The sequence below is a fragment of the Thunnus maccoyii genome, chromosome 22, assembly GCF_910596095.1.
Source record: "Thunnus maccoyii chromosome 22, fThuMac1.1, whole genome shotgun sequence".
Taxonomy (NCBI): Eukaryota; Metazoa; Chordata; class Actinopteri; order Scombriformes; family Scombridae; genus Thunnus; species Thunnus maccoyii.
In genome coordinates this window covers 1,707,382-1,731,514 of record NC_056554.1, presented here as the reverse complement: position 1 = coordinate 1,731,514, position 24,133 = coordinate 1,707,382, and the positions used below count along the sequence as shown (strand labels likewise).

The 24,133-nt window shown below is 40.9% G+C and overlaps 1 protein-coding gene across 2 annotated transcripts in view; it reads left to right on the top strand.

The window, feature by feature from the left end:
* rtn3 (reticulon 3) overlaps positions 1-20,752 on the top strand; it is a 32,094-nt gene extending 11,342 nt beyond the window's left edge. For both annotated transcript variants that reach the window (XM_042400629.1, XM_042400630.1), the window contains 6 exons: positions 9,679-9,886; positions 12,135-12,273; positions 15,494-15,563; positions 18,221-18,267; positions 19,730-19,788; positions 19,903-20,752. In XM_042400629.1, coding sequence (XP_042256563.1) covers positions 9,679-9,886; positions 12,135-12,273; positions 15,494-15,563; positions 18,221-18,267; positions 19,730-19,788; positions 19,903-19,951 — 572 coding nt within the window. In that variant the 3' untranslated portion in view covers positions 19,952-20,752. The remainder of the gene's footprint in view (positions 1-9,678; positions 9,887-12,134; positions 12,274-15,493; positions 15,564-18,220; positions 18,268-19,729; positions 19,789-19,902) is intronic.
* The last annotated feature ends 3,381 nt before the right edge of the window (positions 20,753-24,133 follow it).

Below are 24,133 nucleotides of genomic sequence, written 5' to 3'. Positions count from 1 at the left end.
AATTGACATGGGCTTTTACATTGAAGCTAGTAGAATGAGTGATTGCCACATGTGTATTGATGTACAAATAGCCATTATATAATCAGTTTCCTAGAAAATGGCAAAAAATGAGGTCTTACACACATAGCAAAAGAAACACTAAAATCATGCCTCAGATCACATGATACTAAGAGGCGAATGGTGGAGACCTTTTGTGTGTTTGAGTGACTTGAATCCAAATTGCGGGGTTTTGGAAAACATTTGAAAATCACGCATCACCCAAAGCTATTATCATATTTATTTTAGCTGCAGGTGTGTACAGAGAACAGTTGCTAAATCAAAACCTTTAGAAATTTAATAGTGACTTGTTAAAGTTTCACAGAGTATACTCTTAAAACACAAGCGATCAAAAAGAAATTGCCCATGTGGAAAGTCATAGACAATATATACAGGTGGGAACTGACCAGTCATCTAAGCCACACATGATGGTTGACAAGTAGTCTGAGTCAGTGAAATTTTATTTCTTTTGCTGCTTCATTTGATCATTCAGATAACATAAGTTACCATACTGAGTGCTGCAACTTTGTGGAGTATAGATACTGCTCCACAAAGTACAGCATGCAAAAAGTGAAGATCCCATCCACTGTATGAATCTGCCTTACATTTCCATGATGCAATGCATGAACGCTTGGGCTGCAACATTAAGGCCTCGCTGAATAATGTTAGAAGTGCATGGGAGTTGCGTGTCTGTGATTTATATGACCTCCCCTCCTTTTCCCCTCTTTGCTGTTGTTCTTCATGCATGGCAATGCAGACAAAACGGTGGCACTGGGCTCCGACAAGCCCTGCGAAGGTGTAGCGACATCACTTCGCTTTCCTTCTCAACCTGGCTCATTCTCCCCTGGTAATTACGGGAGTGAAGCAGGGCCGCCAGATGGACAACCGGATTCGCCGATAAAGACATCTCCTGTTTCAGAGCGCATAAAAGCACTGGAAGCTCTTGCTGCCAAAAAGAAGGAACCCGATTTCAGAAGTGATGGAGGTTACTCTCACTACAGAGACCGCCACCATGAGAAATCTCCCACTGAGACCCAAAAGTCTCCTACTGAAAAAATTACACCAACTGTCCAGAAAAAAGCAGGTTCCGCTGATCCGGAGTCACCAGAATCCCCATTTGAAGTACTTGGAGATTTAAGACAAGGGAATGAATTTGAAGAAACAGAAGAGTGGATGAAGGCTCATTTACCTCCAGTGCCAGATTTTGATGCTGCAAATTTAATTAAAGGCACCACGTCTTCAGAAAATGTAACGCCAAAGGAGGAGAAGGAGACTGACATTGTTATACCCGATGCTCCTGCCGCTTTTGCCGGTGTCCCTGATGCTTTCATGGATTCTCCCTTTGAAGCTCCAAAAGTGAAGGATGATTTCTCAGAAGCACAGAAGCAGCCAAGTGTTGAGGAGGAGTCAGAGTTTGACCTTAGTTTTTTGCCAACAGCCTACATGTGGGATCAGCAGGAAAAATCTGGTGTCCAAGCTCCATCAAATCTTGATTCAGTGCTTCCAGCATCACCTGCACCTCCTGCAGGCTTTGATTCCCCATCTCCTCCTGTCTCCCCATCAGTTGACACTGATGCTAAACCAAATGTTTTGGATGACAAAAAGGCCACTTGGGCTGGAGATATGGAGCCCCCAGAGGCCAGTGAGGTGGACAGCTCAGGGGAGTCAGACAGTACTGTCATTGAAGATGGTGTCACTGTTCCTACTTCTGTCCCTTCTCCATCCTCTGATCCTGCAGTTTCAAATGATTCCCCCACAACTCTTGCCTCCTCAACTCCTGCACCTCCCACTGAGGAAAAGGAGGAAAAGGAGACCCCACCAGCAAGGACTGAAAGAAAGCTAATGCAGGTTCCAACAATCAATGTTATTGAAACCGATGAGCCAAACTACAGTGATGAGGAGATGGAAATGGAGCTTGAAGCAGAGGAAGATGAGGATTATGAGGTTGTGAAAGATCCAGTCAAAGAGGCTCCTAAACACCCAGAACCAGAGTCAGAGGACAGTAATTATGAACCACCCAAGACACGCCCCTTAGAAACTGAATTCATGGAAGGCTACTCTCCTCCATCCTCGCCTGTAGACTCTGATGCTGAATACTCTCCCAAACACCAGATACTCACATCTCACCCTGAAACGGTCCATGAGGTATCGGCATCAAAACCTGAGGAATCTGGGCCTGATGTTTCCCAAGCACAACCTGAAACATCACAGACCACTACCACTTCTTCTAAATTAAACGATCCCTCCTCTTTTACAGTCACAAATGAAGAAGTTGACTTCCCAGACAATGATGATGAGTGGTCAGATGAAGCACAAGAAATGCTGGGTAAACCTTGCAAGACTGATCTTACTGCCAAGGACCCAGCTCATTATACTTACAACACAGCTGAGAAAGAGGCTTATATTGAAACGCCTACGCTTTCTAAAACCAGCTTCATGCAAGATGATATATATGACAGACAGTCATTCGATTATGATTATGATGCATCCTCTCCCCTGGACGACATTGATGACAAAGGGCTAAAACATACAAAGGAGCAGTTTATTTCTGACTCTTCTCAAATCCATATTGAAACACTGAGTGAAAGCGCTGTTCCGGAGGACAGTCAAAATCTGGACGACTCTGCGTCACTGAATGATGACGAAACCTTTCCCAAGCCAGTTGGTCAGCAGCCTTCAAGAGATTATCCCCAAGACCCATATTATTCTTTCCAAAGTGAGCCAATAAGCAGCATCAAGGAGCCAGACGTCGACAATAAAATGACCACTGACATTGTTTCAGATAACTTGACAAATGGCAACTCACTCCCAGCACAGGAGCAGGAGCAGAAGCAGGACTCTGATTCAGGTCATGCACCCGACACAACAAGCAACTCCGAAAGCATTGACCCTGATAGCTCAGTTTCTGAGCCCACAGATAGCTTTGTAGAGTTCATGAGAGAGTGCCTGAAATCGAGGGAGGCTGAAGAACCAGACAATGCGCCCCAAGGTGTTCCCACCAAGAATGAGTTCAGCAAAACCGGTTTTCCTCCTTCCCAGTCCCCTCCAACAATGGTGATGGATCTTGAACAAGAACAGCTTACAATCAGTGCTCTTAAAGAGCTGGGCAGCAGCCAAGAGGAGGAGGAGGAAGTGGTGATTCTCCAGTCTAAAGTTCCTGACCAGGACAAAGCTGACCCTAATGTTACGTCTATACAGCAGTCTTCCTTTACCTCAGTTCCTAACGCTCCATGTTCCCAAAGCAACCTTGTGTTCGAAAGCACATATTCCAAAGAGGTAGAAGCCATCGACGAATGGGTGGCTGAGGCCTATCATCTTGCTGAGCATATCTTGACAGCAATACTAACCCACTTATCAGGTAACACTTCCTCTTTTTGAGCAGTAGGCCTGCTAACCTCACGCAGTCACCTCAACAGCACCCCTTTTCTCACTTGCACCTTGTCCTTGCCTGCACCTTTTCAAAGTTGCTCTGTTTTCACATAACCTTTACATGTAGGCAATTTTGGCAAAAAAGGACCATCTGATGCTCGCCAATTTCCACAGACCTATTTAGTGCTCTCTGATAAATAGTAACTAGCTGTGTTTTGTTAGTCAGTTAGTAAGGAGTTATGCCAGAAGACCATAAAGGGTCTCAGAATGTTTCAAATGAAGTAGCTTGTACGACATGTTGTCCAACCACATCTAAAAACAAAAGTGTTTATACCTGTTCTGAATGGCCACACTAGTAGGTGGCATGAAAAACCCCTATAAGACTAGCAGATTATGCCTAACCAAACCATTAAGAGTTTAGCTCTGTTTGAGAGTTCTATTCTGTTGTTGTCTATTCTTGATCATGGTCGCACATGTGCAGCCTTAAATGCCACAAAAAAATTGGGTAATAGGTGGAAGTGTCAGAATGTGTAAATACCCGATGCATGAAAGAATACCAGCGAGAGATGCACCTCAGTGTCCAGGGAAACTGCCTTCAGGGTTTTTTTTTAATAATGCTAAATCCCATTTTAAAGTAAGGATAATGATGGTATAATCTGATAATGCCCACCCTTATTTGCAAGTGAACACTGATAACAAATGCATTTAATTATATATGTCTCTATAGAGCTGCAATTCATAGAAATCTATCAAAGCTGTAGAGACTGCAGTTGTCACAGAGATTATAAGAGCTCATCAACAATGTATTGTGCTATGCGGACACTTACACCGCATATGGTCTGGTGATCCCCACTGCATCTGAGCCTCTGACCCTCTTTTGCCCTCTGTCCTTTACAGCTTGGCTTGGTCCATTGACAAAGTAGGTAGGGGTTTAAATATGGCGCCCAAGTGTTGGCTTGCAACAACCTTGGAAGTCAAAATGGTACAGTCAATCCCCAGTGTCTGGTTTCTGCCTTGATGCCACTTTCCACAGCACACTTGGAGATGACCATGACATAATGACTAGGCATGGGACTTAAAAACAAAGTGATGCAAAATTAATTGCATATCTAGGGCCCCCCCTAAGTGCAAATTATTTCGGTTCAGTAATTTGTACTTGGGTTTCAGGCAAAGTGCCATCTTGGGAAATTAGTTTGATGTTAGGACTGTTCTCACCTATCCAGTCTTCCTCTCTTGAACCAGGCGCAGTCGTCCTTTTTTCCTCTCTTGAAAATGAGACCAGCTCCAAACCAGATTGTTTTTATCCCCATCAGCTTAGTGGGATAATTACTGTGTATATCATTTTCGTTAGAAGTTGACCAGAGCAAGGGCAAAGTACCAGAAGGTATTATTTTTCAGGAGATACAGCAGCCAGTCCTGCAGTACCCTCCCCTTCTCTGCAAACATGATCTCCATTCCACACACGCATGCACAGAGGCTGGTATGCAGACAGTAATCCTAACACATGCACTGGTTAGCCTACATGTGTTGCATCCTTTGACCTAGAGTTGGTACAGCTGAGAACAGCATGCTGGTGCTCTAGCAACCTGAAACTAATGGAAAGTGTGCAGAAGAGGCATAAAGGAGATGTTAGTTTAGCTGCATTTTAAAGCAAACGTTCATTGTTCTGTGATGCTTATTAGCAATGCACATAATGTAATTGTTTCCTAATTGTGATATCAATGACTTTGTGTTAAAAAAAGGAGCTCTGTTTTGTGTCGTGTTCTGGAGAGGAGCCTGTGTTGTTGAATCTTCCCCCTCAAGCCACGAGCTTGTGCTATTTTAGTGCTTCTCTGCAGTGCTGCTCCACAACTCAGTAGGTTATTAGGCGGGGTATACTTTGCTAGGTGAGTTCGTGTCTGTGGGTGTGACTGTTGTCATGTTGGGTATGCATGGCATTTGCTGCATTGCCATACTGGGTTTTGGTCAAAGAAAAATGGAAAGTCATCTGTCAGTGGAATCCACATAGTAGGAGCTACACGTGGTTCTGAACATTTCTGTGTGAACCAGTTGTAATACCAGATTTTTTGTCAGGACTTCAAAGATTAGTTTCAAGCAGTCAAGTAGTCCATTTGTTTTCAGATGTGAGTTAATCCTTTGTGAATGCTGGTAAAGTAGAGGAAGTGGTCATGTCAATACGTGTTTGGTATTTGACACCCTATTAAGCTGTCTAATACGGACCTGTAATGTCTTGTTTGTCAGGCTTATTATCTTGTTTTTAGTCAGAAGCAACAACATCTGTCAGGCTTTGAAATAGGGTCATTAAAAATAGGGCAAGGTTTGAACTCGCATACTGGCTCGTTGCTTAAAATAATCTCATTGCTAATTACTCTATTGAAACAGTTAGTAGTTAAACAGCTTTTAATGTGTCACTGCTACCCAAACATGGTTGTAGGATGGATCAGCTGGTAAATTGTTCATGTTTTATTAAATCTAATCATGGCCATATTTTTATATAAGTCTAACTTAATAAAGACACATATGGAGTCAGGAAAATAACTCTAAAGTTAATGAGGCGTGATGGTTGGTTTACATGGTAACTGCAGCGTTAGCTGATTGTTAAACCTGATCATCACATGTTGTGCTTGACCTGAGAAACCTGAAGGCCCGGATAAGGTGAGATGTCACAATTGTGCAATTGACATCTGGAGCCATGTTTGTTCACTTGATGAATGTAAGTCCGATATTCACTCCACTAATAAGAAAAAAAATCTGTCTCATTAGCTGCTAAATGCTCCACTATTCTAGGCACTAACTTTATCTATCTGCCGTTTGGTGTTGGGCAGGTAGAGCATAGTGGGTATTTACAGCTTTCTCTGCTGCTGCTGGAAACAAAGCTATGAGAGCGATGAGACTGAACAGTAACTAAAAAGCTGTGGGCTGTAAAGACCAAAACATGAGCTCTGTAGAGTTAAGTGGAAGTGCAAGAGTTGGGTTCTCTGTGGGTTCATCATTACAAGCAACACCTTTCACATCCAAGAAGTCATGTGATCTATTGTTCATATAAAAATATTATAATTTCTTCAAGTCTGGTATGCTATACAGATTTGGGTGTTTTTATGCTTGCTACTAGAAGCTGATTCACTTTGAAAAAGTGAAACAAAGGTGAGGTCCCTGTGCTTAATACCACCAAACTGTCACCAGAACTGTGAGGCCTACTTCCATCTACTCAATGTCACTGGACAAGTGAAACAGTGACTGGTTACTGTTTGACTGTTTGGTCAGTGTGATAATAGTGTGTGTTCTGTAGATCAGCTACCAGGTCAGAGTCAATATTGGCCCTGAATGCTCACTGATGGGATTGGGTATGATCATGTACAAAATGATTGCTCTGCTGTCTGTCTGCCTGTGTGCCCAGTTTGAGACACAATAGCAGATGGCTTAGATTAGATCAGCAATAACATAAGGTATGCCTATGGATTCATCCACTGCATCAGTGGTGACAGCCGTTCCCTGCAGTTTCATTGAGTTTAGCATTCGCTGTAAATTGTATGGATTTCATTCATGGCAGAGATCTTTAAATATCTGAAACTAAAGCAGATGGGTTTTTTAGACAGATGATGTCATGTATGGAAAAGCAGTCTCAAGCAGTACTTACCTGTATCAACAAAGTTTTGTTCTCCTTTGTTCCTTAAAATAACAGGCAATAGACTCAAGGTGACATAGCCATTAAAGCAAGTCTTGGAACATGTTGTACTTTTAAAATTAGAATAGTTATTCTAGTATAGTGTGGAATTGTGAAACTGTAGTTCCACTCCTGTGGCTGTGTAGCTTTAAGAGCTGCACACTGCACAGTGAAAGCAGGCCACTGCGCCTCAGCAGAGTAGAGCGAGGGCGAGAGACATACAGAGAGAGAGAGAGAGAGATAATGAACGAGGGCCGTCAAGCTCCAGCTGCCTCCTTGTGGGTACTGGGTACCGACAGCAAAGCACGCTGGGATGAAACACACACCCCTGCAGTGCAGGGCGAGGAAACCCCGCTTCATTGTCGCCGTCAGATAAAAACATTATATCTCTGAAGAAGCCAACTTTGTATCCAGCTTGGCCAGCAGGCACTTTAATGTCCTTCAATTGGTTTTGTAAGCTGATGCGTGTAAATTGTACTGTACCGGAGTTATGAGGTTTTCACAGAGTCATTGTTGGCCCAGCAGACAGAATCAGGAACAATAGAGCTCTCTCTCTCTCTCTCTCTCTCTCTCTCTCTATCTCAGCACCACAGCTGTGCTGCCGCTTTTCTCTCTGATTCTTGTAAACAGCTTCAGCTCTTTAACATGACAAGAATTATTCCTTGTTAATAAACAGTAACTGCTACATTGTAAAGGAAATTAACAAGCCATGTAGTGGTATCACACATAATGCAAAACATGGCAACACTAGAACACGAGAGAAATAAATAAATGGAGAATGTTTTTGTAGCCATCAGTTGTGTTTTAGAGTCCTTTTTATATCATATCAGTTCAGAATATGTATGTAGTGATCAATGTACTCAACTGATTTGTTTCCATCTGATCGTCTATCACAGTTGAGAAATGTTGGTTGTCTGTCGGTAAATCTGTCTCCAATTCATCCACATGTTTAACCTTGTACTGTTTGCAAAACATGTATAAAACAAGCGTGACAGGTTTTAGATGTGTGACAGATTTTTTTTTTAGATGCTAAGGAGTTAGATAACGTTAATGTCTATATTTACAATGAAGCAGCAGAGTCAGCACTATTGAGTGTTTTTGGTACATGCCGTTTTGTATTGTGAAGTGTCAAGAAAGCAGGTTCAGCTGGACTACTATTCAAACAAAGTGTAGAGGAAAGGCCTGGTCACCCTGTACCCCCCCCTCCTCCTCCACCAAAAACATTCCATGTGGCCAAAGAGTTTTAGAGTAAAAGTCAAAGAGGGGTCTGATAGAGTTTCCTTGGCCAAAGATGAGATTTAAATCTCATGAAACAGATGTCTTTTGGGTACTCCTATTGCAAAAGACATGGCAAAGTTTTCCACTGCGGAACCATTTTAATTCATGTCATACATTTGTGGTTATGGAACGGGAGTCTTTCGCAAAGAAAAACAAGAGGAGAAAGACTTCACTGTAGCTGTCTTCACTTTTCCATGATATGTGTGTTTTGAGGTTCCTATATAACGTGTGTTCCCAATAAACTTGCCGGAGCACTGAGGCCTGAACTGTCCCCCGAGGCATCGGCCCACGTGGTTCCTCCACCACTTACACAACGCTTTTTTAAATACCCCCTTTTTTTTCCCCCCACGTAGAGGGAGGAGCGGCGTTTTGAGAATGCCAACCCCAGCATTACATAACCGCCTTGTATAGAGGCTATCACTTCTGCATGCACGGTTCCTCACACGACATGCATACAAACATGAAACGGGCATCTACAGCAGTGTTATTCTCAGCTACAGATGCCAGAGGAAAATGATGATGCATATTTATGTTTTACTGGGCCAGAGTTGGAGCTCCACTACTTTTTCAGTGTTTTTTTTTGTTTTTTTTTTGTTTTTTTCTAGTGCTTGGTTGATACTTTTTTTTTTTTTTTTAAGTTTTGAAGGCTTGTATTGTATCATGTTTTGCACTAAAATTTGACTAATCTGGATAACTGAAGCCTAATATTAGCTTCAGATAAACATATTTTTTCGCAAAACAAGCACTGATTCAATTTCCAATATTTTATAAGTAAGTTTTATCTTGTTATAATGAGAAAGCCTCGCTGTTTTATGATCTGCTCCTATTCTAATTTGCTGTTAACACACTCAAAACTTCCTTCATAGTTTGCTATTGTCTGGAGAAATTCAGTATAATGTACAATTCAGCACTTCCTGCTCACACGTTTTCACATTAACAACCTTCACATTAACACATTAACCACCACCCACCATTGTTTTTTTTGTTTTTTTTAGCCAGCCTTTATTAATGGCTGGCTTTTTGTTTGTTTATGCTGGTAATTATTTGAGACTTTATTTCAGAATCTATGATAATAAAACACTGTCAATTTCGACTATCCCCATTAAACCCATCCAAATTAGTTAAATAAGTCCCACTTCACACATTCAGTGGTTCAACTCAATTCATAGTCAGACTTTTTTTTTTTTTTTTGACAAAAATAAAACCTCATTAAATGTATAAAGACGGCTAGGACAAATCATCATTTATAACTTAATATCATGGATCTTTTTATTGTAGTGAGTCAAAGCCAACAAACATCATTGTAACACCTCCTTTCACCTTCTCTGCAGTCATGGACCTGATCCACTGGCGAGACCCCAAGAAGTCGGGCTTGGTGTTCGGTCTGTCCATGCTGCTGCTGCTGTCGCTGGCAGCCTTCAGCGTCATCAGCGTGGCCTCCTACCTCCTGCTGGCTCTGCTCTGCGTCACCATCACCTTCCGCATCTACAAGTCTGTCGTCCAGGCCGTGCAGAAGTCCAGCGATGGACACCCCTTCAAGTAAGACAACGTCTCGAAAGGCTACTGTTGCATCCAATGGACCTTGTCTTGCTTGTTATTTGGAGTCTGATTGACCCTTTTGACAAGGATGCTACAGACAGCCAAAGCCAATGTTATACTTATATGCATATCTAATGCCCTAACCCTTCCTCAGACTTCGCAGGCTAATATTCCTACTAATTACTCCTTGTGAGTAAACTGACCTGTAGGTGTAAAGTTCACATTTATTTCAAGATGTGTGTATATAAAAAGTATTTTGAGAAAGTCTTATTTGCCTTCTAAATGTGACATGAGAGCCGTGTACAGGCCGACAGCAGCTGAATTAAGCATTAGTCAATCAGATGCTTTCAGCTGGAAAGATTGAGTATTCTAGCGTCATGTATGGAATGATGTAAGAAGTATAAATCATTGATTGTGATATAGCTCACTAGTGCACCGAGCCATGTTTCAGTCATGCGCTGCCACATGTTTTCATCCCATTAAACAAACCACTGCCTTAGATTCAGCCTCAGAAGCCATTAAAGTGTGCGCAGCTGTAAAGACTACTAAGTTTCAGAATGTTAGAGGTCAGGCCTGGCATAGCCTCATATAACCTCTTTATTTATAGAACAACTTTTATGGTGGAGCCCAGAGCAGTGCTTCACAGAGTTCATAGCACACAACTCCTCTTCAAAGGCATTGCACAAAATCCTCCTCATGGCTCATTTCAGCCTCCAAACAAAATAATTCAATGTTTAACTTAGTTACACTCACTGGCCACTGTATTAGGTACACCTTGCTAGTGCCAGGTTGGACCCCCTTTTGCCTTCAGAACTGCCTTAATTCCTCATGGCAGAGATTCAACAAAGTGCTGGAAACATTCCTCAGAGATTTTGGTCCATACTGACATGACAACATCAGGCAGTTGCTGCAGATTTGTCGGCTGCTCATCCATGACGCCAATCTCCCGGTCCACCACATCTAAAAGGTGCTCTATTAGATTGAGATCTGGTGACTGTAGAGGCCATTTGAGTACAGTGCTATTGTCATGTTCAAGAAACCAGTTTGAGATTATTTGAGCTTTGTGACAAGTAGCCATTAGAAGATGGGTACACTGTAGTCATAAAGGGATGGATATGGTCAGTAACATTAGTCAGGTAGGCTGTGGCGTTTAAACGATGCTCAAGGGGCCCAAAGTGTGTCAAGCAAATATCCCCTACACCATTACACCACCAGCCTGAACCATCGATACAAGGCAGGATGGATCCATGCTTTCATGTTGTTTACGCCAAATTCTAACCCTACCATCTGAATATCGCAACAGAAATCAAGACTCATCAGACATCACTGTTTTTCCAATCTTCTGTTGTTCAATTTTCATGAGCCTGTGCCAATTGTAGCCTCAGTTTCCTCTTCTTAGTTGACAGCAGTGGCGCCCAGTGTGGTCTTCTACTGCTGTAGTCCATCTGCTTCAAGGTTCGATGTGTTGTGTGTTCAGAGATGCTCTTCTGTATACCTCGACTGTAACGAGTGGTTATTTGAGTTACTGCTGCCTTTCTATCGAATTGGTATGGCCATTCTCCTCTGACCTGTCATCAACAAGGCATTTTTGCCAAGAGAACTGCCACTCACTGGATATTTTCTCTTTTTCGGACCATTCTCTGTAAACCCTAGAGATTGTTGTGCATGAAAATCCAAGTAGATCAGCTGTTTCTGAAATACTTAAACCAGCCCGTCTGCCACATTCAAGGTCACTTAAATCACCTTTCTTCCCCATTCTGATGTTTTGTTTGAACTTCAGCAGATCATCTTAACCATGGCTACATGCCATTGAGTTGCTGCCAAATGATTGGCTGATTAGATATTTGTGTTAACAAGCAGTTGAACAGGTGGACCTAATAAAGTGGCTGGTGAATGTATATAGTGCAGATTAAAGTTGCCAGGTCATTTTTTTGGTTTCACCCTCTTTTATTCAGTTACTCCATTTATTACTTTCCAAATGGTGAGACGTTTTTGTTAAATTCTCTCTTTTGAAATAACTGTTAAGCCACCTCAATTGCAAAATATCATGCCTGACTCCCTTGCCCAAGTAATCATTGAGCCATTGGTCTTGACCAACAGCCCTATAAGCCAGTAATACATTAAATTAAGTTTCCTCCTGAAAGCCTTTTTCACCACAGACTGGTTCAGAATGTTTCATGCAGCACTTCCTGCCCGGACACTTAGCCTCATTTTGTGCTCACCTTCTCCTCCTCCTCCCTCTCTGCAGAGCACTGATAGATAAGGATGTCAGCATCCCCCCTGAGACTTTCCGCAAGCACGTGGACACCAGTCTGACCTACATCAACCGAGCCCTGAAGCAGATGAGCCGCCTCTTCCTGGTCGAGGACCTGGTGGACTCCCTAAAGGTGAGCAGCTCCGGCCTTCAGTCGCCGTGCATGGTCATCCTGCGATCTGATCATTTAGTCTGCTCGTTAATGAAGCTATTCCCACTCTGTCCCACAAAGACTCATCTCCTGGGTCCAGCCTTTTTATAGCTCTGGTTGGTACACTATTAACTCATCACAAGGGGAAGTCGGTCACATTATAGTCAGATTCAGATCTTTATTGTTATAATAAACCCCAGAGCTTATAATTATATTATTGGATGATTATATGATTTAGAAAATGTATAACTCAAACAGCTGGCCTGGAACACAACAACTACACATCAAAACTTTCCATTGTTCTCTGCCTGCTTTGCGGATGAGTTCCTGAACTGAATTCAGGCACTGCCCAGGAACTGATACTAAATTCAAGTTCCAGGTACCTGCAGGATTTCCCGGCAGTGCCGTTGATTGTAACGGAAACATGGGAAAACACTTAAATGATTCAATGAAAATATATAAAAATGAAAAAATCACGTGTTAAACTACAAAGTGTTGCAAGGCACTAGATGCCATGTTGTTTCCCAGCAGAGCCCTGATTTACCTTTTCAGCATATAAACTTGTATCTCATAATCATAAATACTTTTACTTTTTTTTAATTTATACTTTGGTATTTTATTAATTTTTGGTATTTCCTGTATTTTATTCCCATTTTAATGTGTTGTTTTCTATATCTTATTGCATGTGGACCTGCGTAATGTGAATGTCGTTCCTTTACATGTACAATGTGTTGGAATGACTATAAAACCTTGAAACAATAAGCAAGAAAGAAAATCAATAAAAAACATCTTTGTAAGGTTATCAGATAACCCTACCAAAAAGGCAGCAAAGTAAAGCCAAAACATTATGTTGGAATTCAGTTTGTTATACCAGCACAGATCATTAGGATTCTGTCAGTATTGATACCAGTACTGCTTGTACAGGATACTTAGAGGTACTCTTATCAATAATCTTTCTTACTTTAATGGGAGTAAAATGTATAAGTTGGTGCACCAGTGTGTGTGACAGACTGCTGATTGGCTGTCTGTCTCAAAAATAGTGCAGAAAACAACCTACAGACAGACAGATGTTCATGTGTTAACAGAAGTGAGTCAGTATCAATGAAAATCAATAACAATGTCATCTCCCTATTGTCTCTCCCACACACAACAGACTCAACCTACCAAACAACACATAAAAATAAGGACAGTCCTGCTGTGACCTTGTTAAAAGCGTATATCCAAAATGTCCCAGTTTGTACAATAAAGTGCAAGGAAGAACATCATAACAAAGCCATAACAAAGCAACTTATATTCTAAAGGCCCCTCACACTCACAGCAGGGTTTTTGCTTATTGCTGATTAGAACTGCTCAGGTTGAAGACAAGCAGAGTTGTGCAAGTTCATACATGATATCTCCATGACTCAGTGTCAAGTCGTCACTCCCTAACAGGTGCAACAAAACTAACAGGGGAGACCGAGAGGTCCGTCAGGTTCAGTCTGTACACACCTATACAGTCCTGAGAAACAAGCTGATGAGGCAACACAAGGTGCTGTGTCGGGCATTTAGTTGTCTGAGGTGTTTGAAAGCTTTTTCGCTAATATAAACTCTTGCAGTAGTGGAAAGTCCCAGCACTGAACTCCACAACCATATTTACTGCGTATGAGATATAATTCTCACTTATATTGTACTTAGACGGCCCTGGGTCAGCATGAGGAGCTATCAGATAACAGCAGAGAGAGAGAGAATAAAAGAGGAGAAAGAGAGCTTTGTCTCCGCTAGCGCTTGATTCAGCAGCCATTGGCCTATCAGATTATAGCAAGCAGCCATCAGAGCCTAGCTACTGTCAAACTCACTGTCAGCCAAGCAGGAATAATACCGAGTCCACTTAATAATACTGTGAGCAAGAGCTGCAGCACAAAGCCACAGAAGCCCCCACCTCTTCACCGCTCCTCATCATCTTGAAGGCACCACTGCCACAGCTATTATACACACATATAAATTCTATAATTGTATACTAGATTTCAAAATGGTATGAAAAAAGAAATGCTATGGAGTGTGGAAATTAGAAATACTATTATTCTACTTTCCAGGTACAGTGTGATGCTTTATTGCAGCAAAGCTTTAAATAGTTTAGAAAGGATGGATGAAAATACAGAAGAGTTCAGTGTTTAACCCAGAGGTTTCTTCCTGTCAGGAAGATAAAAAGGCTCTATAATAAATGTTTTGCCAATGCAAAATTAAAAACCTCATCAACGTGCACCCCACTGATGAGAACTCTCTCTCATCCTAAACCTTTCATTGTAGAGATGACTTGTTATTCTGCACAAACAGTAGTAAACTTAAACTGAACTCCAAACGCCCTGTGTAGTGTGACAGAAAATTTCCACAACAGTAGCAGTCATCAATTCTAAAAATATATATCCACTCAAACTGATTGTGCCACATCAGAGGTGGTAAACAGTGTCTTATTTTCAATAAAAGGTTTACTGTAAGTTCTCAAATAGCGGTTCTAAAATAATAGAGAACCAGCACTTCATTTGAAAAAGGCTTTTATTAGAGACATGATCTGCTCCTGTTTGAAATTTACTGTTGATGCAAACTTGATACTGTGTACTTGTTGTCTTGGTAAATTTGGCATAATGTAATCTCATCAGTATAATATTGGACCCATGTGATACTCACCACTCTGCTGCTCTGAGTTTCTCTTAACAGAATTTTTTTTATTCACTAGTCATTTCCAGTCGCTTCTACTCTTCTGTTTTTTCTCTTAAGCTACCATCAACTCAACACTTGCTGCACAGATGTTTCACATTAAAAGCATTCAACATTCTAAAGGGGCACAATCCAGTGTTTCCCCTCTAATTGTACAGGCCTGGTCCTGCTACCAGGCCATAAAAATCTTTTCTTTTTTTTTTAATGCCCTAAATACTGCCAAATATCCATTAGTTCAGAAATCAGTAGCTAGCACAATTCATCAGTGAATGAAAACAGTGTTTGTTTTAGTGGTTAGTGAGTGGTGAGTACGACATGACTGTTGTACTGATGGAATTCATACTGTGGGATGTTTGAACACTGGACTTAATTTGAGAATTTCCAGTGTATTGACATCAGTTCAACCCCATTGAAGCAGATGTGTGTGAAGTGTTGTATGTTGTCCTAGAAATGCTCCACCTCTCTGAGTCGCCCTCTGGGCTTCTTTTGTTTGCCGTTCTGTCTCCAGCTGGCTGTGGCCATGTGGCTGTTGACCTACGTAGGAGCTGTCTTCAATGGAATCACCATCCTCATCCTGGGTAAGCACTGTGGGAACCTAGAGTTCATGTCTGTTTCACCCATTCAAATGCTTGCATTGCATTTTTATTTGTGAAATGAATTTACAATGACCCATTAAGAGACTGTTGTGTGAATTCTTACTCTTCTCTGTACTTTCCCAAGCATACATTTGAGTTCATGACTGTTTTTTGTTTTTTTTCAAATTTGTTTTGAATTTAAGTGTATAGGGTAGATGATTATTACCCAGCTTTGTTGCATTAGAAAGCAGTTTAATCATTTCTATTCACCAAATTGGCTTATTGCAGATATTTTATATAATATCAGTGTTTACATCAGCCAATAGGTACCAAGACATTGCAGTGCAGAAATTCCAAACTGAAACAGTGTCACTGACAACTTGATTTTTACACTGTAAAATATCCTGCTCAGTATGCATCTTGGTCGCAATTTAAAAAAAAAAAACCCATATAAAGATTGTTTATGTTATGTGTTTTTAAAAAAAACACTATTGGCTGATATATTTATTTATTACTTAGAATAAACCAGGAAGGACAGAATGTAGGTGAGAGAAGTGCTCCAACATATTCATGGAAAGTCATATCAAAGCCATGGAATCTTCCACTTGTGGAACAGTGGGAACTACTACTATGACTCATTAAGAGTTGCAAAAGGACACATTTCTGATGGTTGGTGGACCATTAAAATGACTTTCACTCTCACTCTGCACAAATAATAACATAGCATGCTACTGAAGAACAGCAGCATGTAAAGTTATAAAGACCATCATGTCTAGGGGTTGTAATGAGGCTACCATGCTCATTTAGTCTAGTGGTCTAAGTGATGTGTAGTGGGTTGACAAGATAAGCTGTCAGGTTGTATAAGGAGTGGTGAACAGCTCACCACATTGCACTGTCCCAAGATGGACTACCACTCATGGTAGCACCATCTAATGGTTTGCTCTTCTGTGGTCCAACAAATACAGTTTAAATTGACCTAAAAGCTGAGCCATGGCTCTTTCCATTTGAATATTTTATTCTTTTCAGTGGAGTTTCTTAAAGATTGTTAAAGGAAGAGTTTTGAGATGTATACATATTTGCTTTCTTGCCAAGAGATGGATGAGAAGATCAATACTACTCTCATGACTGTACAATGAATATGAAGCTACAGCCAGCAGCTGGTTAGCCTAGCTTAGCACAAAGACTTTTAACACATAGCCTGGCTCTGTCCAAAGTAGATCACTTGTTTGTTTAATCCATTGCAGTATTACAGGGAGTTATGTATGCATCATCTTACCATCTAACTCTTGGCAACAAAACCAAAATGTTGAACTATTCCTTTAATGTAACACTTTATGATGACATTGGGCTTCATGCCCTGTTAGTCTAACAAAAGAATTACAAATGTTACTTAAATTTCTGTATCATTGAGCCTCATTTGTGGCCTCGGAGAATTGAGATTGATAATATTGAGTTCATAACTCTTACACACTTGCCTGAGAGGCAAAACCCAGGACATATAAAGCCCACGATGAACTTGCCTTTGCTGTTAAAACATATTGCTGAGAAGGCACAAATGTAATTGAAGGCAACCCAGATGAATGCATAAACATTATAATCAAGGTAGAGCTTGTCAGAACATGTAGACCACAATAAATCCTACCATTGTGAAGGTATCCATGTTCAGTTTTTGGTGACAGTGTCAAAGACTGATTTGCATGTATCATGCACACGGTAGATTTCCAGACTTCAAAGTTAGCAGGAATATTTGTTTTTTCTGAATAGCTCAGCAACTTTCACAGTGATAGTTTGAGCACACCTTGAGTTGATAAGCATGTTACACTGTGTTCTGTGTTCTTCTACACATCCAAAGCAGCCGTCCTCCTGATAAATCCTGAGCTCCATTATGTCGAGCAGTGCAGCAAAACTAAAAACTGTATCAACTTGACAGGACAGAGGAAACTATCCAGCAACGTTTAGATTCTGAAATATTTTTTTGGACAGACAAGTGAAAAATGTATGGTTTAAAATCTATTGTAATTGTCGATTTGAAGAGGAAAACCGGTTAGGGAAACAGGAAAAACAGGACGTGGGTTGTTTTTAATTCACATGAAAAATGAAATAATTTGTTTATCCTGTAACAGCTTTGGACGGAGGGTCCTGTGTCTAGTCTGCTGGAAAGTAGAGGACGTCAGTTGAGTAGGCGGTCCTTCAATGTGGTCCAGGATGCATTGCGTTTACACTACTAAAAGAATACCACATAGGGCCCAGACCACCTCCGAATGTGATCTGAGTGATCAGATCTCAATCCGTCCTCAATGCGTCTTGAGTGTGTTCACACCTGTATTTAGAGCTGTCCACTTGTGATCGGATCACCCGAGACGGATGTTAATACCAGGTGTAAACAGAGCCAGTGACAGCAGCTGGCAACTGATGAAAACCCTATCTGTGCTCACAGACTGGGTTGAGGCCAGAAATGCAACATATGTTTAAGTTTCATCCCTTATGTGAATCTGTGGATTTACCCTTAATGACAGTGCCCTTGTAACGGGTATATGATGTTAGCCAACATCAGGATATATGCAGTAAATAGTGTGCCTCACATTAACTTGTATTTATTTAGCCAGTGAGTCAGTATGATGCTGGTTTTCGTGACATGTCTTTGTGTCTGTGCTCTGCAGCTGACATCCTCCTCTTCGCCGTGCCTCCGGTCTACGAGAAGAACAAGGTGAGAGTCTGCCCTCGTGTCCCAGGACATGACAAATGTATCAGATGACAAACTTTAAGTCCCTGACCCTCCCTGAGAGCAGCGATGACATCAGTTGTTAGCAGACATATCCATCAGCAGTGAGCTCACTGATGACTGCAGTCCGCATCAGACACTGAAGGCTTTCTGCGGCCCTCTTGTTGTTGTCCAGCGCAAAGCTGCTGAGAACATGAAGTCATTGCACTGTTAGCTCAGATAAGATGGCCGTCGGCATCCCAATGATGCACATCATGCAAAATGGGAACTTTATGAGTTTAGGGGTCATACTCATCAACTGTGTGAGTCAGGCTTCATGAAGTGAAGTTCTGTTTTGTTGATTTACTGAGAGTGTTTTATTGGTTTCTCCAAACATAAGGTTCCTCAAAGCTGCTCTGTCAGTGAATTTTTAGACTAATGTACTCATGGGGATTGTTTTTATGTTTTAATATTCACTTAAGATGCATTAACCTCAGCAGTGAGATGGGTGGTTTTATGTACATTATAAAATTATAACAGTAATTCAATGCCTGACTTGCATTTCCCTGTAAAGGTTCAGATGATACAGAGCTGACTCGTAGGTTTCACAATCTATTCAGCCATTTTCTGCTGCTTATGTGGGTCGAGGTCGTGGCAATGGCACGCCAAGCAAAGCAGCCTGTACACCCTCCCTGTTAGCTACTGACTCCAGCTCCTCTTGGGGCTCCCCGAGGCGTTCTGAGGCCAGAAGGTTGATATAATTCCTTCAGTGAGTTCCTGATCTGCCCCGGGGGTCTCCTCCCAGGTGGACGTGCCTGGAATACCTCCACAGTGAGGTGTCCACGGAGCATCCTAATCTGATGTTCAAACTGCCTCGACTCAATGCAAAGTTCCTCTCCAGACATTATTCAATGATCAAGCATTTCTTTTAAAACACATCAACGCCCTCAAGGGTAAAGCTAGAGACTCTGCTAAAGGAAACCTATTTTGTCCACATTCTATCATTACCCAAAGCCCATTATCAGGTGAAGTTTAGAACGCACATCAACTGTAAAACAAGAGCTTTGCCTTTAGGCTCAGCTCCCTCTTTAACCACAACCGTCTGGTACAACATCTGCATTACAGCTGGCGCTACACCAAACCACCCTTCAATCTCATGATCCACCTTAGCCTTACTGGTAAGACCCCTAGTTACTGGAACTCTTTTCACTCATTTCCAATGAGTCAGTGAGGCCAGAAGAAGCACATCATCTGCAAAAGGCCTCACCCACTGAGAACATGCTTGACAACTGTGAACACGGCTGTTACTTAGTTTATATAAGGGCCGCTCTTAGTAGTAACTTGGAAGTTTCACTATTTCTCACAAATGATAGGCTATCAAAATCATCCCTTGTTCCTTTTTCAGGTGATGTGATTTCTATTTCTTAACTAACCTTATCTGCTCTTCTCTCATCTTTTCTCCTTCCAGACCCAGATTGATCAGTACATCGACATGGCACGTACTCAAATTAACACCACAATGGCCAAGTAAGTGACTCTAATCATCAGTGATTGGGTAGATCATCTCCTCACAACCACTAACTTTTATGCATTAATTACAGATGTTTAGTATTTGACATCCGTTTTGCTTTTCTCCTGCAGGTTGCAAGAGAAACTTCCCGGAGCTGTGAAGCGCAGCAAAACTGAATGATCAGCTCCCCCATTTGAAAACTATACCTTCACCATCATCCTCATCTTCATTACCATCCTAAACCCCCTTACCCCCCTCCCCCACCACCACCCTTCTCCAGTTAACCCCCGCCCCCAGTCTAACTTCTCCTCCCTACTCCATCAACCAACCACCATCCTACTACACTGAACCTTGCTTAGGTAGAAAATCTCTGAGCTACTCGATATTCAATGTAAAACTACTGCGCAGCTTAACTTGCAAGCATTAGAAAAGAACTGTGCCTGTGCAGACAGGAAGCGCGTCGCTAGCGAGGAAGTGATGTAACGCTGCGGCGGACCCCGCCTGTCTGTGGTTGTGCCACAGGGGAATGGAGGCAGGGTCGAGTGAACTAGACTGAATCTATGACCTGGTTACTTCGTGTACAGCGAGCAGGGGGGGATGATGGCTGTTTGTGTCACAAAAAAAGCAAATGTCTGTACTTAAAACCACACAGTTCCCTGAAGGTAAACGGATAATTTAAGCTGGAAACATTCAAGAAAAAGAAAAATGTTTAAAAAAAAAAAAAAAAAAAAATGGAATAAAACCAACCTTTTGGGTTACATTGTGGCTAGTCTTTTCCTGCTCTTGCTCTACAGCTGTTGTATGGCTAGATATGAGTTCATTTTTAGAAGCTGGTAATGGGTTTGCTGTTACTGATTGGCCTGTTACTGAGTTTGTTTCCATTAACTTTACAGGCACTTGTTTATGTAAGTTTCTGCAATGCACTGAACTTTTATTTTTTAAGCCCATGAGCAGGTTGAAATAAAAGGATTGGAACACTGAGCCAGCTGTGATAATTTGGTCTAGTTCACCCTCTTTTGATCAGATGCATTTTTGAACAGTTTTCTGTATGTATATACACCTTAAGACAACAACAGGCTCTCTCTGCTGTATGGAACATGTTAGCCTCGCTTTTTATATCAAAGGAAAGTTCCCTCACTTACAGCAGTCCTAACTCCTTTTGTCACACCTGTTCAAGCCACAAAGTGTTGAGGTCTCACATTCACTTGTAAATTTTGATTATTCTTATCACTGCTTATTACTGTTATTGATATTAATTATAGGATGGCTGCTTTGACTCCCTACTAGCTTGACAACAGCATTGTAAGAGTTATGTTAAGTGTCATTGAGCTTCATAATTTTAAAGTGGAGTAATAAATTCCTGATTGTTTGATAAGTTAAGAGATACACTCCCTGATCTGATAACACAACCCAAATCCTGAAAATGCTCTCCCAGCTCACTGCGAATGTTTTTAAAATCAGCTGTTGACCTCCATATAGTTTCAAAACTATATGGAGGGTGGAGGGTGCAACTGGAAAAATTATAGAGTTTCATAGTGTTTAATTAAAATCCAGATAAAGTTATGTTTTCATTTAGCTGTTCTTACAGGATAAATTTAAAATAATAATTGATTTTTAAAAAGAATTCACAAATTATTCATTGTGTTGGCAGGAATCTGGCCAGTCAAGAGTACCTCTTGCCCCACTGTGGGTTTGACTTAATTTTTTGGAATTTCATTTTTAAATTTCACAAATTTAAGAGAAAGGTTAAATATCAACTCTGAATTTTAAAGTAAGAGACAAATGAATTGACACTGTAGTAAATGGAATAAAATAAAATTTCAATATTTTGAAACTTTTATTTTGTGAAAAATTCAAATTGAATATTAATTAAATTTAAAACTCAATTTGTTATAGCTATTTGAAATTTATGAAAAGATTTCATGATTTAGCACTGTAAAGGTCTATAATTCTTTTGGCACACTTTAGACTCCATAGAAAACCTCAACAGTGACCTGAGAGGAAGTTTAGAGATTAGGTGGGTGAGAAAATCAGGGATCTGTGAATAAGGAGTGTAGCTGGGGGAAGGTGGAAGCAGTTTTCTAGAGGTCTGTTTGTCACTGTTCTTTTTCTCTGACTGCCATGAGGTGCATGTCTAACTATCTAGTGTACGCTGGAAACAGATTCTCACCCTTTATATTAGGCTGTATCATATTCTTGACCCTGATTTTTGTTTAATATGATTATTACTTGTGATTGTTACAATGGTGTTTTTGAAGTCAGTAAAAACCATAGTCATATGTTAGCACTACTGCTATGTCTTCATATTGTTTTAAGGGATGAATATATAGAAGGAAATTAAAGTATGTTCGTATTGTTGTTCATCTCATCGTGCCCCAAAGTAAGTTTGCACGGAGTAAAATGTCCCCCTGAATACTGAATGGCCAACAGTGGAAGAACATTCTTTCATTGCCTCTCAATGCAGTCACACAACTACTACTACTACTCAGACATATGCCTGTGTGCAGAATGTTTCCTCTGGTCCAACATTCCTCTCCATGCATGCCCTCCACTGTGTGTCGTCTCACTGTGATCACCTCGCAGATGTCTTGGTTGACTCCTCATGCACAGTGTCTCATTCAGACTCTGGGTGTTTTAAGAAATATGCAACGTTTCTGTTGGAGATGCTAGCTGTTAGCCCCAGGTTGCAGCCCTGGCGCTTGGCACTCATGCTGATGAGCTGTCAGCTAGCCTGAGGCTGAGGTAAGTAGCATCTCTAAAGGCTCCACAGGCGCTGAAGGAGCATACAGCGAGTGCAATGGGGAATCAGGCATAGACTGTGATATTATGCATCCTGCTTATTTATTTGAATGTGAAGAAGTTGCATATTGTAGCTTGTTTTCATCTAAAAAACTGAATTTCACTCAAGCTTCTGGAACACATTTGTATTAGAAGTTTGATTAGTTTATTTAAAGGATCAGTTCACCCAAATTACAAAATAATAATTAAAAACATTTTCTCACTTATTCTGGTTGTATCTCGCCATAGTTACAAATGTAGCTATAGTTCTCTGAATTCTGGAGGAATAAAACAGAACCAAATGTATCTGTATGCCAGACACCAGTGGAGCTGAGAGTTTTAGTTTTGTGTTTTGGGTGAAACAACCCTTTAATATACAACCAGCTACCTTGAAGCTGAACCATTCTGTCTCCACATGTGTTGCGCTATAAAATCTAATTTGCTTCCCATATGCACCTTTAATTGTAACTTTAGTTCAGGAAAGGCCATGTGACCTGTGTTACAGTGTGCTGCCGAGGCTAAAGAGAATCCTTGTTGGCTTATTTCTTTAGAGTGTAATATATATGATTCACCTGTTCCCTCACAGCATGTTGCTTTTCTCCTTTTCCTGTTTGTTCCTCTGTGTTTTCATCGGGTATGGGAGTGTGTGGCAGGAGTGTGTTTTACTTTTTTTTTTTTTCTTTTTTTTTTTTTGTCTCTGGCGAGTCTTGTTGCTTTTGACTCTTACTGGTATCTAGACGTTGTTCACTAACATCAGCTCTGTTTTGTATTAGCTATGACTTTGGTTCCAATGTTTTGAAGCTTTTGGAAAGATGTTGCAGGAAAAAAAAAAAAGAAGAAAACTGAAAAAAAGTATGTGGTCTCTGTACTGATGTCAAAGTGAAATTAATAAAAACACGTCAAAGGACAGCGGCTTGGTGGATCTTCTGTCTCCCTTTTTACAAAAACAGCACATATTTTCCCAGCATGCCTGCACTGTGGGAGGACGGAGGATTAAAACGCATCCAGATGAAATATCTAAAATAAGAAGATTTGACTTGAGAGGCTGCTGTCTGTCATGGTGTTTGGGTGGAGAGAGGATTATAGTTTCTAATTTTAGAGCTGGCCACCATACTAAAACCATTAAGTGTTAATAATCACATGCAGACCCATTTAAAGCTGTTGTGGTATTACATAATGGAATCAAAGTCATATAAGTGAGTCATAAATCTTGAATGAAGTGTTACAAAGATAGCTGCGTTATAGATGAACATACATTCAGAATAGCATGGTGGAGCAGTGCTTCATATGTGGACGGTTAGCTTGATTTGACACAAACCTGGATTTTTGGTTCAGCTGTTTTCAGAGCAATAAATCCTTAGAAACTTTTCAGGTGTTGAGAGTACTACTACATATTACTACTACTAAATTGACTCAGGTGATGTCTCTTGAGTCAGCATGGGTTGTTGGAGCAAGTTTGAAAAGGAATAAAATCTGGGGTTGTGGAGTTACAAAGAAGTGAGGTTAGCAGACCTAGGCTACGTTAGCCACTACTAGCATACAGTAAAACACCCAAAACTCTGACTGCAATGTCCATTTTTAGTC